Below are 17,149 nucleotides of genomic sequence, written 5' to 3'. Positions count from 1 at the left end.
CGCTGTTGCTGGATCTCCTCGTTGTGCCCCTCTTCAAGAGGTCCTCCTCTCTGTGTTTGCGAATCTCCAGTAAGTATAATCCGAGGCAGCTCTGATCCTGGTATCTCATGACTCTAGAAAGTGGTCCAAAACCCTCTCTGAATAGACAGTGGACTTAGCGGGTACTCCTCTAAATCTGCCTGTCTCAATCTCTAGCTGATGTGAGGATGTGCGTATCTAACCAATAGCATATCGTATTCCGTGGGATAGATGAGTGTCCATGTATCCTGGTCTGATCACAAAACCATCCTTCGTGAGTTGGAGAAAATGCTTTCTATAGAAAGTCATCTTCGTACCTAGCTCATGTGTAGGTTGTATCCATGTCCTCTTCGTATCCACTCGTACCTAGCTCATGTGTAGGTTGTATCCATGTCCCCTTCGTATCCACCTAAATCAAGTCCTGTCTGATGAGCCTGGTAATCTTTGCCCTAGTGAGGGAGATGGAGAGTGCATCTAGAGAGTACTGAAATGGGGGTAGCCGATCCATACTAAAGCCATGTAACTGAAACCAAGATGCCATCTCTGCATACCAACATGATCTATCTCCTTGCAATGCCAGCTGTCGCGAAGACTCTAGTGCTAATCGAGCATATTTGTCTCTAGGGAGAGCCCAAGTGCTATGCATAAATGAAACAGATCGAGTGAGTGCCTCCACTACCAATGGAGGAGCAGCAAGCTCCGCCCTATAAATGTCATGTGGTATTGAGGCCTTGGCCCTAATCATCTGAGAAATCATACACTGTAACGGACTTGGACACTCCAAGTCAAGAATCTACCGCGACAGCACAAATAAATACTTCAAAACAGTTCACAGTTCACAATTGATTCGACACTGGCCCGGCGGAGTTCCGTGCCTAGAGATATTGGCCCCAAAGATTGGCGCCCCTTTGGGTTTGTATTAATTTGAGTTCAAAGTACAAGAGAGCGGGCAGGCGTTCACACTCAGACTCTGCGTCCAGATGCTCTGAGTTGTGAGAGGCCTACCCACATATTTAAAGAGTGCAAGGGATGCCAAAAGCAAAGCCCAAAAGCTGAAAAATCAAAAGCCCCAAAAGCTTCTAAGTTTAAAAGCTTTCAAAATAAAGCAACTTTAATTTTCCCTCTCATAGGCTTAGTGAAAAAATAAAGCAACTTGCTTTCTCCCTCTCTCTCAACTACTTGCGTAGAATAAAGCCAGAATTGCGTAGCCCCAAAAGCAGCTAGAATCTACCGTAAATGGCGCATTTCCGTACAGTTGTTGCCACGTCAGCATTTCGCAAATTCTGCCGTATTTTCTGGACAGGCCTGCCACGTTATCATTCTGCAGAAGGTCTTTCCCGCGGGGATTGTCCATGCCTAGGTGTAAGAGACTTGGACACTCCAAGTCAAGAATCAATCACAACAGCACCAAATAACCACTTCAAACAGTTCACAGTTCACAATAGATTTGCACTGGCCCGGCGGAGTCCCGGCCTAGAGATATTGCCCCAAAGACTGGCGCCCCTTTCGGTATTTCTTTATGTATTAATCAGTTCAAAGTACAAGAGAGTGGTTAGGGTTTCACTCTCAGACTCTGCGTCCATATGCTCTGCAGAGTGTGAGACCTCACCACGTATTTAAATAACAAGGGATACCAAAAGCAGAGCCCCAAAAGCTTCAGATCAAAAGCAAATTTTATCCCTCTCACACAAGCTCTCTCTAGAGCTCGAATAAAAATAAAAGCAAAGTATTCTCTCTCTCTTTCTCATGAAATTGCATAGAGCAAAAGCAACTGAAAAGCTGCCGCAAATTCAGCCAGCGCAAATTTCGGGCCCTGCCATACGATGCCACGTCAGCATGCCAACGCATTTCACGGGATTTCAGTCTTGGTGCTTTTTGGGGTTAGGGTTAGGGTTAGGGCAGATTTTAGGGTTAGGGTTTTTGGCAAAAATTAGGGTTTGCAGGTTTTAGGGTTAGGGTTTCCAGCAGCAGTCAGGCTTTCCTCTTGGGCAGCCACGTCATCACTTTGTGACATACCCCCCTCTTGAAAGCATTGTAATCGCCCTCGACTACGCCTGCAAAACAGATAGAGGCCATAAACCGTCTTAGCAAACACTGACTGTTAGTACCTATGTACTAGGAACACACATCTAGCACATGTACCAATCGACAGTCACATCACAGGACATCACATGACATTCAACATTCATTCGGATCTTAGACCATGATTTATCGGCAATGTAGCTAGCAATCGCATCTAGATCCAGTTGGGACCTCATAGATGGCCGATTGACTAACCCCTATTGCAACCATGTCTATTCGAGATCAATTGGACCAAAATGTTGCAGTCATTTCGTCTATCAATTCCTGCAATTACAAACAAGTCAAGAACAAATCAGTTTCATATTCATGAATTCCATTTCATGAAGTCATACAACAGAATACTGTCAGCTCTCAGTATCCCTGAAGCTCAAAGAGACATCAGGGACTTTAGTATACAAAAATCAAGGCATCTGTTGACAAAGGAGCGGAGTAACTCCCCTCTTGTGCATCCTACTGCACCAGATCTCCGGCCAAGCTGAATTCTGGGTTCTATTTGGAGTAGACTATGCTAAACCAAAAGCTTCAAGGTAAAGTTTCACAATCTGAGGAGTATCTGCTAGGTCCTCCTCTTCCATCCACTTCACATCCAATGCAGGATAGTTCTTGAATTTAACCAAGAACCGCCTTCGGATTTTACCTTTATTCTTTGTGTCCTTATGTGCCAAATCTGTTCAAGAACAAGGATCTCCTCGTTTTCTTCCACTTCGGGTTGCTCATCAAGCTCCCATCATCAGGCACAGCACCTTTAAAAGGTTTCAAGAGACTCACATGGATTGCATTGTGCATCCTCCAAGAGTCAGGTAGTTTCAGTGGGAAGGATGCATCATTGATCTTTTCAGAGATCTGGAAAGGTCTGTAGTATTGCATACTATGCTTTGGAAAAAGCCTCTCCTTTCTCTTCTTCTTTCTCAGGCGTGCCTTCTCAAAAGGTAAGAGCATCCAATCATCCTCCTTCAATTTCAAATCGCGATGATGGCGATCCGCTGCCTTTTTTTGTCATTCTTGAGATTTCTGCAAAGCCTCGCGGACCTTGGCAAAAGCCGTGTCTAAGTCCTGCGTATACTCATCCACTTCAAAAATCTTATCTTTCGTGCTTAGGAAGGGTGGCAGCACCTTCAACAATCTCAAATGGCGCCTTCCCCGTCGAAGAGTGTATGGTGTTATTGTAGGCAAATTCCACCAAAGGTAGATACTTTTTTCATTGAGTCTTTTGATCCGAGATATAAGACTTTAATAAATCTAAAACCACTGAATTGGCAATCTCAGATCTCTGTAGGTAGACCCAAGGTAAACCGTCAATCTGTTCTCTGAACGAGATCTTCTTGAATGAAGAGGCGGGTAGAAAAGAGCTCCAGAATCTCTCGCAATAAGCGTTCAGTGTATCTTTCTTGGTCATCCGAAGATGGTTCCAAGCCGCTCGTATATCGCGTTCATACTCTTGAGTCAGCCAAGAAGAAATAAAAAGCTTCTTAAATTTCAGCCATTTAACTGGTGCAGTGTTGTTCAAAAGAAGCGTGGACCACCAAGTTCGAGAATTCCCCTTAAAAGAGGCAGCTCTCCGAATCTTAGAGTGCTCTGAGGAGCGTCCTCCTGCGAAAGCGATGTCAAACTGTTGTACAAAAGACAAAGCCTTCGAAGCATCTCTATACCCCGAAAACGTGTCAAATTTAATTGACTGTCCACCTTCCTTAGACTTCGGATCTTCTTGCTTTTATCTTCTAGAAAGTCATATTGGTTGGCTTTATAAAAATTCTTCTTCTTTGCATAAAAGTTGTTGTCGTCAGAGTATGAACTGTCTGTAGACGAGTCCTCTGTAGAATTGTCACTCACTGGGTGAGATTTAGACTTCTTTGCCTTTTTCTTGCCCTTTCCCAAGCGTTGTTTCTTGCTTCGCTTTTTGCCTTTGCGGTCTTCTTCGCTCGAGTCAAATGAGCTAGAAGAAGAAGAAGAAGAAGAACTGGGTACTTCTTCAAATTGAACACGCTTCTTCTGTTTCTTTGCCTTTTCAAATGTCGACTGACAACCCAAATAACCCGGAAAGTCACTGCCTTTCTTCTGCTTTTTGCCATGCCTTTTAGCTTTGTTTTGCACGTCAAAAAGCTGAGCAATCCGTGCATCAACCACCTCTTCTAATTCCTTCTTTGAATATTTCTTGTGAGCAGAAGGTTTCTTGAGAGTGGGTTTTGGGGGTGGTGTTGTAGTTTTCTGCCACTGCGCATGCACTTCCTGAAAAGAAGTCTCGCTCATATATTTTGCAAATTTTGGGTCGTTCGTAAAATTGAGCATCATCTTCGTTGCATCGCCGATCAATTGACGACGCTCCATCTCTCGACGCTCCGCCTGAGTAGGCCGAGGCGGGCCATACTCCTCTAATCTTCGTTGTGATCCCTTGCTGCATCTCCCGATGCAGAGGGAGTCGACTGATCCTTGCGTGAAGCCATAGGTGCCGCGGAAAAAAAAATTGGGATTGGATTTCCCGTAAGGAGAAATCGGCCATGCTCTGATACCACTGTAACAGACTTAGACACTCCAAGTCAAGAATCTACCACGACAGCACCAAATAACCACTTCAAAACAATTCACAGTTCACAATTTATTCGACACTGGCCCGGCGGAGTTCCGTGCCTAGAGATATTGGCCCCAAAGACTGGCGCCCCTTTCGGTATTTCTTTTTGTATTAATCTGAGTTCAAAGTACAAGAGTGCGGGCAGGCGTTCACACTCAGACTCTGCGTCCAGATGCCTTGAGTTGTGAGTGGCCTACCCACAAATTTAAAGGTACAAGGGATGCCAAAAGCAGAGCCCCAAAAGCTGAAAATCAAAAGCTCAAAGCTTTTCAAAAGTAAAGCAATTTCAATCTCTCTCTTTCTCTCTCAAGCTCCCTCTTGAGCCTTTGAAAATAAAAAGCAAAAGAGTCTCTCTCTCTCTCTCTCTCTCTCTCTCTATTGCTTAATAAATAAAGCATAAAGTTTTTCTCTCTTCCCATTGTGCAGAACAAAAGCAGAAACTGCCGCCGCTGGTGCTTTTTCTTGGAAAATCCACTGCAAATCACAGAGATCCGTACAGCTGCCACGCGTCAACTGCCACGTTAGCAAGATTTAGGGTTAGGTTAAGGGTTAGGGTTAGGACAGAGTTAGGGTTTTCTGATTTTAGGGTTAGGGTTTCAGATTTTTTTAAGGGTTAGGGTTAGGGTTTCTGCAGAGCGGGCAGCCACGTCATCACTTTGTGACAACGGCTCCTTGAGGACAGGCTCACCTAAGCATCGTCAAAACCCACAGTACTCAAAAATACAGACTTGCCTTTGTGTGTGTGTGTGTGTGTGTGTGTGTGTGTGTGTGTGTGTGTGTGTGTGTGTGTGTGAGAGAGAGAGAGAGAGAGAGAGAGAGAGAGAGAGAGAGAGAAATGAAATGAAATGAATTGTTATATTAACGTCTTCAAAAGGCCAAAATGACCTATGAGAAAAATCTGTTACAAAATGGTGAATCTAATACCATGTCTGGGTACAAAAGAACTAGAACAAAGATACTACTACTAGAATCCATCCTCATCTGCACTCTGGATGTCGAGAGAGTACGGCTCGAATCCTCTATTATATCAAGAGCTTGAGAGGTATATGTACAAAAAGTGGGTGTGTATCTCAGAGAACAAATACAGAGTCTGCACAGGGTGTGTCCCATGTCTCGCCAATATAGATCTGATCCTTTGCTGCAACCTCCTCTATCGATGGGAGCATCCCCTCATCCTGGGCGTCCTGGATCTCCCCACCTCTGCTGCTTGATTACTCGATATACCTTTGCCAGTGATGTGCCCTATATCCCTCCTCTCTGGCGGGTCTTGTCTTTGCTCAATCTCTGGATGGAAGAACATTGTGATTTGTCTTTGGGTGTGGCCCCTGGTGTGTGAGCTTCTATCTCTCAGTAACCCTACTCAATGGCCTGGTTTACTACATCCTGCGTGACTCTTCACTTTGACGTTTGCGCCGCCTAGTGCACAACTTTCTATGGAGTGGTACAAAATGGGTCTACTGACACTTGGCCATGAGGTCATTGGGACACGGTTATCTTGCCTAGAGAGGAAGATTATTGATCCAAAGATGCAGAGCAAGGAATTGCTTGCCAAGATTATAGTACGTGGGTTGTTTCCTGGGGGTGAGCCTTGGAAGTTATTTCTATATCATGCTTTGTCACAAGCCTCTCTTCGTTTTGGGTCTAAGGATAGTGGTGACAACGCAATGGCGCTTGGCACTCGACCATCAAATGCATTACAGATGCTCCTGTCTTATGTCTCAGTTGTCACCCTTTATGTCCTACTTGTTGAGCATTTGGATGGATTAGCACTTTGCTTTGATTCGGCACCAACCTTGTGTGGAGAAGGTAGAGAGGCAGCCACTTATTTGGAATGCATATGTAACAGATTCAGAGGGCGGTCAGATAGGTGAGAGGACGCACGTGGATTGGGGTAGATGGGATGATCGTCCGGCAGCATCTTTACGTTGTTGGTCGGATGGTTTGTTGGTTGCTGCAGAGTTCATTGGTGCTACCTATGGGATCCGCAAAGGGATTGGTGCACGTATGAGAGAGATTGATGCGGCTATTCCTCCTAATGGGCGTGGCTATATTGGTGGACAGACTGTTTTACCTTCTCATCAGGGTTGATGGCCGTTTTTTCATCCTCTTTCTGAGAAGCGAGACCCGATTATTGTGCAGCTTGGGACACATGTTTGGCATTGCAAAGACTGGCCATCATGGCTATAACATCTGATTGGTTTCTGAGGGTGAGGTGGCTCTTTATCAGCGGTGGGCTCTTATGGGAGGCGCTCACTGCATGATCCCACTTGCCAAAGATGTACTTTGCAGCATAAGTCCTTGAGGCACTGTTTCTAGGTTTGTCCATGTGGAGGGCAGTTTGTTGTTAACTGATCAAAGTGGAGATTCATGATTCATGTTGGGTTTGTGATGTGGGGGGTAGTTGCATGGCTTTTGCGATTTCTGGGGGGGGCACACCTTTTTTCAGGGCTCTCCGACAGATTTGGTCTTCATGCTTGCTTCATTGGGATATAGACGGGGCACTCTACAGATGATTCCAGGAATATGTATGTTATCAGTTGGACCTCTCCCAGAGGGATGGAGTTTTTACCACAATCTGCAGCATCCCTCTCTGGACCGTGTGGAAGGCTCGTTGTGCTCACATTCTTCCCCTACGTCCACCACTTTCACAGCTATTTGGAATGAGCTGCTGCATTCTCTTCGCAGCCAGTGGGATACTTCATCAGGCTCCTCCAGGGCAGTGGAGAGGTGTCGATACTCTTTTCTTTGGACATGGGCGAGATCTTCAGTTCTTCAGTCTGGACTAAGGTCATATCACATGGCATTACACACCTCCACAGTGGTTCGTTTTGCATTCTTCATATAGGCCACCTTGATGGGTAAGCACTCTCCATCTGGTACATCCTCTAGGTGATAGGCCTTTGAGCATCTCCAGAGGTCTCTTTGTGCACAGTATACAGCCACTTTTTGTGCCACAGAGAGAGAGAGAGAGAGAGAGAGAGAGAGAGAGAGAGAGAGAGAGAGAGAGAGAGAGAGAGAGAGAGAGTAGTGCTTGTGCCCTTGAGGTGTGTATTTATGAAGTTGTTTTCCATTTTAGAGGGAGGACATTCATGCAAATTAATTGTAACCTGTAATAACTTTGGAAGTGGCTGTTTATTTTGAGCTCAGGCTATGGCTACAGGAGATTTGGAAGGCAATCTTGAGCGCCTCCGTGTTCAATTGCGTACAATTGGATACCCTCATCCGGTTGATATGAATGGGTAATTCTGTGACAACTCTGGGCTGTGAATCTACTATTAGGTGTGGTTATATTTGTGGATGTAGGGTGCACATATCTCTATGATTATGTTCTTGGTGGTTTACATAGGGTCTGGTAATGTTGTTTGCACCCACATCCCATAGGCTTATACCTTCTCTTGTGAAAACTTAGCTGGCTATGATCGATGACATAGCACGAGTTAAAAGATGATCACACTTGACTGTTTAAGATTTAGTAGGTTTTGATGATTGAACCTATTTCTAATAATGTCTGATTGAGGTAGCATGTATTGACTTAACATTTCTTTAATATGTCGGGTAAATTGAACCCTTAGTTCAAATGAGCTACAATACTCATGATTTTTATGTTTTTGTGATCGGTTGCTAGATTGAGGGAAGGAAACACCGCATCAATCTTGCCGCTTCTGCATTATGCGTTACTGGGCTACTCACGACATGTGTCCCGATATTTATCAGAGAATGGTTATGCATTATTTGCAAAAAGTGACTCTGTATGCAAAGCTCCCTATTTACTTTGCAATCTCAGTAATCTGCAAGCAAGATTTCATTTAATTCAAGCTAACCAGAAATTGTTCTTTTAAAATGTAGCGGTTTGTGGAGTACACATTGAAATACCTCAGGGAGGAGTACGCTTATCGATGCCCCCTCACCGTGGCACAGGTTTATTAAATTTAATCACAGAAGAAGTAAATGTGATGGTAGTTATCTGTATATTAGTAGGGTTACCCAAGAAAAGAAGATTTTTGTATATACACATGTAACATATACACAATTATTTAAAAAGAACCATTATGTATGTGTGTATATTTTTACCAAAAAAAAATCAAAAAAATGTGTGCATGCATGTACATCGGCTTTTGATTGGTGCAAGGAAAACGCCACATGTTTCAACTGATGATTCACTGTTTTAAAATGTTGAAACAGATATTCTCCCGAGGCTTTGCAGAAAGGAAGATTTTACTGGTGTACGATGTCATACAGGTTGAGTATAAATTTAAGCTGCATTGCTTTAAACAGCAAAGGACAGAAGGTAAAAATAAACATGAACCCAATTTGCTCAAATGCAAGGTTTGCAAGAGAAAGCACAGTGAGTTGGTGAAGCAAGCCCGCCAAGCTCAGCAAGCAAGAAAGGTTGAAAATCACCGTAGTTTACATTGAGGCAAAATATTAAATAGTAACTAAAAATAATAAAGTAAAAGAAGCTATACAGCAACTAAAATTATTAAAATAACGTCCAAAAATTAATATCAAGTGAGCTTTATGCAGATTGTACGGCGAGATGCAACCATGTGCAACATTGTCAAGAATGTGGATGCTACTACCATGGACACTTTGCATGTGGTGAGGAGATGATGGTTAATAGTGTTAATGTTAGCATTTGAATTTTCTATTATTGAGTTGAGGACTCTGGGCTGTCACTCACCAAGATCTCTTTTTAAAAACACTCACCGCCCTCTAATGTATACATTTTTGAAACACATATAATGCTCCCCAGTTAACCCTTTTGATCTAGTACACGTTTTGAAAAGTGACCGCCTTGAGGTGCACCTTACTAGTTTAATGAGAGCAGTTTGTTGCAACCGTACTTGTCTGCCGTGTGAAAAGCTCTCGTATAGAGTTCACAAGCTGCCAACATAAATGAACATCACTACTATGCTTGTTCTCTTCATGAGTTACACATTCTATTTAGAAAACCATCCCAGAAGAAGCACAGCTTAAACAGACTTACACAATCCCTCTTATGAGCCTTTTCAACCATGTTTGGATTATGTGTGTAAAAAAAGGTCAAATTTCTACCGCTCTACCTGTGTGTGTGTGTTCGAGAGAGAGAGATAAAGATTAGTTAAGGACAGATTATGGATAGCATATGGTTCCAAGTAGGCATGTATCCATATGTGGGCTGTTATATTTATGTATGTTTGCATGCATGCACATGTATGTATGTTAATGCATTCATGAAGCATTCACAACTCAAGCACATTTCTGTTGGAATTTTTTTGAAAATAACAACTACCACATGCATATCTTCTAAGCACTTAATTAAAGCATGAAAGGCCACCCTTGTTAAATCAATCTTAATTATTACTCAGGACGAGGCCTTATCATTGGCTTTAGAGAAGGTTTTGCATGCCCATAGGCAAGCTTCTGATAAGATTACAACTGAATTGGAGCATGGTCCGGTGAGTTTGGACGAGCTAATACCCAACTGCATTGCACATGTGAAGACTTTTATAGCACCAAATTTTTTCCTTTTTTACATGATGATGACATCCTCTGCAGGATTTTGCAAAACAGACGGAAGAAGTGAGCGAGATTGAGGAAAGTCAGAAAGACAATGCAAATACTCAAGTGAAGATGAACAGCAAGGTACAACATTGAAAAGTTTTACCCATTGGGGTTAAAGGGAGACAAAGCTCCTTGGCTAAACATCATCTCTCTCACACACACTTTTGTGGGAAACCTCACACACACACACACACACACACACACACACACACACACACACACACGTTCATGGGCGTGCATGTTCATCTAGGAATAAACCAAAACCAGCAAACTTTCTCACAAGATAGATAAGTAAACAAAAGTACTGGTTTCTCAACTTGCTTCCTTTTTTGCTTAGTCAAGTGATGAAGATACGCCTCCAAGGAGTGTCGAATTACCGATGAGCAACACCAGGAGGCACACGCATAAGAATATTGATACCTCCAATGTAGACCCCTCCTTGAGCCATTGCTATGATAAGCTCAGGACACAGATTGTGAGCATCCTATATTCTTCTTTTTGTTAATTTCATCTGTATTCTCTAGTACTACCCAATTACATTTATGCCTCCTTTTTAGACTTTTTGAAGCATGTTCAATAAGATCACAGCTTGCATCGGTTCTTCCATGCCAGCTTGCTACTTAAAGGATCTAGAAAAAATGGTCGAGATAGGAATTAAATCCATCATACCATATTCATAAAATTGATGTTAACGATGTTGTTTGCAGGTGGAGGTGGCAGAGAAATTGGAGAAATTGATTTTCACCTTGAAGGAAGATGTGGAAAACATGGCTAGTGGAATGCAGGTTGATTTATCACATATTTCAACTCATCAAAGAGATTAAATTTCTTTCAAGTTCCATAAAAACATTCATATGCATCATTATCTAAACTCGTTTGTTTTTATTCATGTCTTTTCATATCGGGCCTCCACGGTCACTATTGCAATGGAAGAGTTGCCAAAACAATGGAGGGGTTGAAAATGATATCTTTCAAAAGGCTTACCCGAAATGGAAAGATTAATTAGTTAATAGGCAAGGGCCTTGATAACATAAATACAAGAGAGCATAAAGCTCACCAAATAACTAAGCCTTCCTTTTTGTAACTAAGCCTCTTTTGGCATAGTCGCAAAACTATGCACAAAACTAAGACTTTTGACATTGTGTCTAGTCACACATAAAAGCAAAAGACAAAAATGCTTACATCACATAGCTAAAATGGGGGATAAGTTCGCCTTGAGTGACCATAGCCTAAGGGAATTTGCTCTCAGTACTTTCAAGTTTTTAAGCACAAGCCTTTCCATTTGATTAAACTACAGTGAGATTGTTGTGTTTTATTCATTTGGAAAGATTTAAAAGTAGCGATATGCATGCCTTGGAAAGGTGGAAAGTGAAGGGTGACAAATCTAGTATAGTATGTGCACCCTCCTCACTTACAAAAGCACAAATTCGAGGTGCACAAATTTTGCAATTAGTGGACATCCATTGTGACATACTTCTACTTATTTGTTTTCCTCCTCATAACTACTTTCTTTGCAGATAAGGCTCACCTCTCTTGAAAGTCAAGCTCGATATCTCGAACAAGCTATTCCCTTGAAGGTAACTCTAAAGTAACAATTTTTTTAGGAACATAAACCTACAGACACAAACTACTTCCCTCAAAATGCACTTCATGATTTGAGCTTGCTTTGTGTGCAGAGTCTTATTGAAAGGAAGAGACCAACAGATTATTCTAGCCTACAACCATGTGACTACTCATAATTGCTTGTCTCCTCTAAACAAATCTTAAAAGTCACACTCTAGAATAGAGAAAAAAGCTCTCCAAAATACTATTAGATGTATTAAAACACTTCTTAAGTTACTCTTACTTGTGGCTTGCATGTTGCTAGATGAAAGAAGCTACCCTTTGAAAAGGTTAAATGAGAATACTTTACAAATACCATTTACTCATACAATAGAAGACATTGATAGCATCGAACAAAGTAAGAACATAGTGATTGAATTCGATGCAGTGATTGTGCATGTACTTAATTAGAATACTAGCTTGCTTCAAATGTGACTATTGTTAATGCTTTAGCTAATTATTTGCACAAATTGCAGATATTTACAACCCCCATGTCATCAATCCATCTAGAACCAATCTATTGCATAGTAACCCAGAGCAAATCAGCACAAGGGAGTTGATTTCCAACATCAAAGCTCGGTGTAATCAAACAAGAGAGGCAAGCATTCCTATATTAATAGAGTGATTTACTCCTATTTTTAAATTAAGTGACAAAGCTAATTAGTTTCTTACTTATGTTTTGATGATGTAGCTTCTTTATGGACCATGAGTAGATGGGATTTCCATATTTGGACAATGGATAAGAAGAACCATACATAGTTTGTTTGAAGAGTGTGAACCATGGTTGAGGACTTCCGGATGTCGAATCAACAAACGAGGATCCATAATGCACATGATTATTAGTTTGGATATGGTCTTTACATCCTCAAAAAGGCCTCACTTGAGGTTATGTGATTAGCCCACCTACACCTTTACCAAAATCACAAAGTGTATCTTCCCTTACAAAGCCTTATAAAGCTATTGTGTTCTCTCTCGCTCTCTCTCTCTCTCTCTCTCTCTCTCTCTCTTCATGCCCTTGCACCCATTGAGTTGTAGTATTAAACACCATGATTTGGTTTTACCAAGGTTCATTGCAAGACCAGTGTCATGTGCATAGCCCTTGCGACAAGTTTGCAATAAGCACAATATCATCTGCATACATAGAAGGGGTATCCAAGGGTTCTCTGTCTCCTTTTCTCGCAATAATCAAAAATGTCATCAACGTAAGGGACAAATGTTGCGAAGATCGGTCATCAATGTTTCACCCTAATGTGGAGAAAACATGTCCTGAGAGACCCTTTGATGTGTGTGATTTACCCACCATTTTCTCTCAAAGTTTCTTAATCCTCCATATAAGCTCCATACGGGAATCCATGTCATGTAGTTGACACATGAGCCTAGCTCTCGAAACTGTGTCGAAGGTTTTGTTGAAGTCCACAAAGCAACAATGTATCCATTTTTTGTGTACTCTACCCTCCTCTATAATCACCTTGAGTGTGAGGATGTGATCAGGAGTGAAAAAGCCTCTCTAGAATCCTTTGTGTCCCTATGCTCAAAGACCCTATCGTTCTGCTAAATGGCCTAGCTTGTGCTAGAGCACCTTCGAAGGAGTTGGGACCTCATGACTAAATGGCACAGGGTCTTGTGCATGGAGTTCTCCTTTGTGGATCCCATGGCTGGGCCTTCATTCAAGACTCCATGTCATTTAGTCCTATAAACCCTAAACCCTAAACCCTAAACGTCTATGCTCTCAACTAGTGTATCTCTTCTACTGTGTTAACCTTCTTGAGAGGACAACAACAAATAGAAAGGTGAGCCACATTTCTCTTTCACATTTAAATCCAATTTCAAGTTATTGCACACCTGGGGCGGTCACTTTTTAGAATGTGTATGATATCACGTGAGTTAACCGGAGAGGATTATTAAAAGGTCAAAATGTATAAAAATGTATACATACAGAGGGGGGTGGGGGTTTTTTAAATAGGCTCACAGTGTAAGTATAGTATATATATTGGGGTATTATTAATTACCTCTTGAACGCACGTGATATACGGGTCTTTTGATAAGTGACTGCCCCGGGATTGCACATTCTTGCAAAGAGCTTTAACATTTCACTTGCCTCTTTTCTTTTCTTTTTTAGCCATACTCACAAATATGAGAGGGTAGATAGATTAACATAATAACAAAAAGAATAATACAACACCTCCCTGCCTTAAATGAGCCAGGGATGACACAGAGTAACATAAGAGACAACCAAGCCCATAAGAGTTCATAGACTAGGCATTTTACAAACCAATAATAAAACCTAAATTATCATAGCCCCTTCCCAAGCATAGCCGCAACAACGAAATAGGAAACTTAGAAAATACCCCTCTAATTTATGAAAATTCCCAAAATACCCCTCAAATTTCAAAAAATTTAAAAATCCCCTTGTATCTATTTTGGTTGGATTGTTGAGATGTTTTACTCCTTATTCCTTTTGAGATCCGTTTTTGAGTGCTTAGCATGTAATTTGTCACAAATTACCTCGCAAAAAGGGTAGTTATATCTAAAAATAATGAAGCAATTAATCTCCAAAGCCTACATAACCAACTCAAATTCTAGTTTTAGTATCTTGTATTGATAGACAACCAGTCTTCTTATCAGAAGCTACAAATTATTTTATCTTTGGAGAGATTTAATCTCACAATCATGGGTATTTTGCGAATTTAGGAAAATTTGAAGGGCATTTTGGAAATTTGAAGGGTATTTTGGTAATTTTCCCTAAACAATACTTCATGCTCATTCCATGGGCGATCGGAATGCAGGGCGCTCCTTTGATCCAAAAATACAAGCCCGAGATCAAAGGGGGGCCGTCGAAGAAGGGAACAGCCACTCATCTCTTTTCTAAGTTGGTATGAGGTGGTTTGTTGTAACGGTTTGTGTCTTGGGAGAATTGTTTTTTTTTTTCTAAAGATGGTAAGTGTATGATAAAACAAGAGTCAACATAAGGAAACTACATCTTCTCAAATTTCCTTTTTCTTTTTGGTGGAGAAACATTCGTTTCAAAACATTATAATTAATAATTTAGGGTTTACAAATTGTCCTTGTTATGCTTATCTTTGAGAGAGAGAGAGAGAGAGAGAGAGAGAGAGAGAGAGAGAGAGAGAGAGTGTTAGGGTTTACAAATTGTCCTTGTTATGCTTATCTTTGAAAGAGAGAGAGAGAGAGAGAGAGAGAGAGAGAGAGAGAGAGTGTCATGCCATGTGCAAAGAACGGTGAGACTCAAATCGAAACTAACAATAAAAGAGAAACCACTTTTTTTGTAATGCACTTATTTTGTTTTGTACCTACAAGAACTAGCTACATGAGAGAAATTATCAAAATACCCCTAAATTTTGTTTTTGCTTTTGAGAATTTTCAGCATTTCAAGGGTGTTTTGGATTTTTCACAAAATACTTATGATGCGGTTGTTTAGGTTTGTACAGAGTGCACTCATACAAGAACCAAGGATCTCCAACTTACACACCTAAGAAACATAGTTTTTCCATACGACTAACATATAGCAAACGCATACGAGTATGAAAGTATGATTTAAGTATATATACGACTTCGGAGCTCGTTAAGAGAAGCTAACTTTTCTATTGCTTCATTGTGGTAAGGTAAAAGCTCCCATTTGAAAGAGGAATGGTTGGAATTGGGAGATGTGTTGCCAATTGATTTAAACATGATCTAGAGTGCAAATTTGATGAACTACCTACAAGCTTGAAGATTGGTAAAACAAAAACTCTATGTAGTGGGTTAAATCATCACCGTTTAATCTCTTGGTTTTGTGTTCAAACCCTAATTTCATGGTATACTTAAGAAATATTGAGAGGTTAGTGTAGCCATTTTAACAAGAAAAGCACTAGTTTATTGTGTCGACATACCCGCTAATTGATATCCATGTCTATTAGTTAATCTCTATACTATTTATTCGTGGGACAATTGTATTAACATTTTTAGAATTCTCTACATGATCTAGAAAGAAAAATAAATTATATATAGCCCCAAAAATTGGTTCTTTTTTTTATCTTTGCTAATGTCTACAAAATAAGAGAATTTTTCCACCTTATTTTTAGATAATGTATATCTAACGCCAGTCCTTGGTTGCCACTTGGGTAGGTTGAACATGCAAGCTTTTTTTAAAACTCTCTTAAAAACTCTCTTAGGTTTCCATCATTTGCAAAGCAAAGCAAAGCAAAGCTGGACTGTTTCATTAGCACTAGCATAGGGCTTTCACCTGCCATTTGCCATCAACCTCACCCTCATGCTACATGCGCTTGCAACGAGCGTGACAGTTGACACTAGGGATTGCAAAAGAGATGATGGAGATCGGAGTAGACATGCTTTAGGTGCACAAACTTTAGACAAAGTCCTCATAACAGCTTTTTATCGTCGCACAGCAAGAGCGCTTTTTCAATGCAGGCATGCTCAACAAAAAAGTAGCAATATGCTATTATTAATCGCAGTGCAAGTTGTTTTAGCGAGGCTCGTAGCCGTCGATTTGGATCCAAGGTAATGGCCTAGATCATGCCAAGCAGCCAAGTCTGGGCTCAAGAAGCCAAGGAAGCACATTAGGCTTACCAAGTAATCAAAACAGAAAGCCAATGTTTCTCCTTGTCTGCAGTCTTGCTTTTACAGGGAAGAACAACATGAATGTTGGTGAGCAACTTTTGACGAAGTACACACGCCGAATCTCAACACCACAATAGAGACAAAGAGAGAAGAGGAGAGAGAGATCAAGCCATTGTGAACCTTTGATGATAGCATTGACTGCTTGTGCACGTTGTTTCCCTCAAAATTTGCACCAATTACCTGCAGTCTTTTGCAATTCTGACCAAACTTTGCCACTAGTAGTCATTGCTTCCGCCATGGTCCATTAGCACTAATTACGGTTGTTGCATTGCCACCATCCATCATCGTTTGATACACTCAAAACACACATAGCAACACAACCCATATTGGTCTTTAGAGATGATCATGAGCCTTGCACTTGCCATGGGCAGCGCCATCGTTAGTCAGCTAATTCACAAGAAGATTTAGAAATTTTCTCGTGTAGGAAAACAAAGTCTTTTCCAATGTTTTTCACACAATTCATAACATCATGAGCTTCTGCTCGAGAGGCACCGCATACCTAGCTAGGTACGATTGGGGGCAAGGGCTGCCCCCAATTGTACCTAGCTAGGTATGTGGTGCCTCCCTCAGATAAGTTCAAGATGTTGAGGTAAGTCACAATGTGGGAATTATTGTGAGAATTTGTCCAAAACTTATTGTGTAACAGTCTCGATCTCCATGTGTAAGCCCAATGCCCATGATAGTCTCAACCTCCCAAGCGTT

At 41.2% G+C, this 17,149-nt stretch overlaps 1 protein-coding gene across 6 annotated transcripts in view; it reads left to right on the top strand.

Moving 5' to 3' along the window:
* LOC147461308 (uncharacterized) overlaps positions 1-12,888 on the top strand; it is a 33,276-nt gene extending 20,388 nt beyond the window's left edge. The window contains exons 3-16 of one of the 6 annotated variants that reach the window (XM_086500579.1): positions 7,814-7,905; positions 8,292-8,415; positions 8,513-8,584; positions 8,849-8,905; positions 8,993-9,055; positions 9,191-9,265; positions 10,015-10,104; positions 10,205-10,291; positions 10,548-10,685; positions 10,918-10,995; positions 11,728-11,787; positions 11,887-11,935; positions 12,289-12,410; positions 12,504-12,888. In XM_086500579.1, coding sequence (XP_086356705.1) covers positions 7,817-7,905; positions 8,292-8,415; positions 8,513-8,584; positions 8,849-8,905; positions 8,993-9,055; positions 9,191-9,265; positions 10,015-10,104; positions 10,205-10,291; positions 10,548-10,685; positions 10,918-10,995; positions 11,728-11,787; positions 11,887-11,935; positions 12,289-12,410; positions 12,504-12,521 — 1,122 coding nt within the window. In that variant the 5' untranslated portion in view covers positions 7,814-7,816 and the 3' untranslated portion in view covers positions 12,522-12,888. Of the gene's footprint in view, positions 1-7,813; positions 7,906-8,291; positions 8,416-8,512; positions 8,585-8,848; positions 9,056-9,190; positions 9,266-10,014; positions 10,105-10,204; positions 10,292-10,547; positions 10,686-10,917; positions 10,996-11,727; positions 11,788-11,886; positions 11,936-12,288; positions 12,411-12,503 lie in introns of all 6 variants that reach the window. The other 5 variants (XM_086500571.1, XM_086500597.1, XM_086500586.1 and 2 more) reach the window with 5 other exon arrangements.
* Positions 12,889-17,149: the final 4,261 nt, after the last annotated feature.

This window comes from Adiantum capillus-veneris, chromosome 3 (assembly GCF_014529385.1).
Source record: "Adiantum capillus-veneris isolate H3 chromosome 3, ASM1452938v2, whole genome shotgun sequence".
In the NCBI taxonomy this organism is placed as follows: domain Eukaryota; kingdom Viridiplantae; phylum Streptophyta; class Polypodiopsida; order Polypodiales; family Pteridaceae; genus Adiantum; species Adiantum capillus-veneris.
This window is presented reverse-complemented; position numbering and strand designations above follow the sequence as displayed.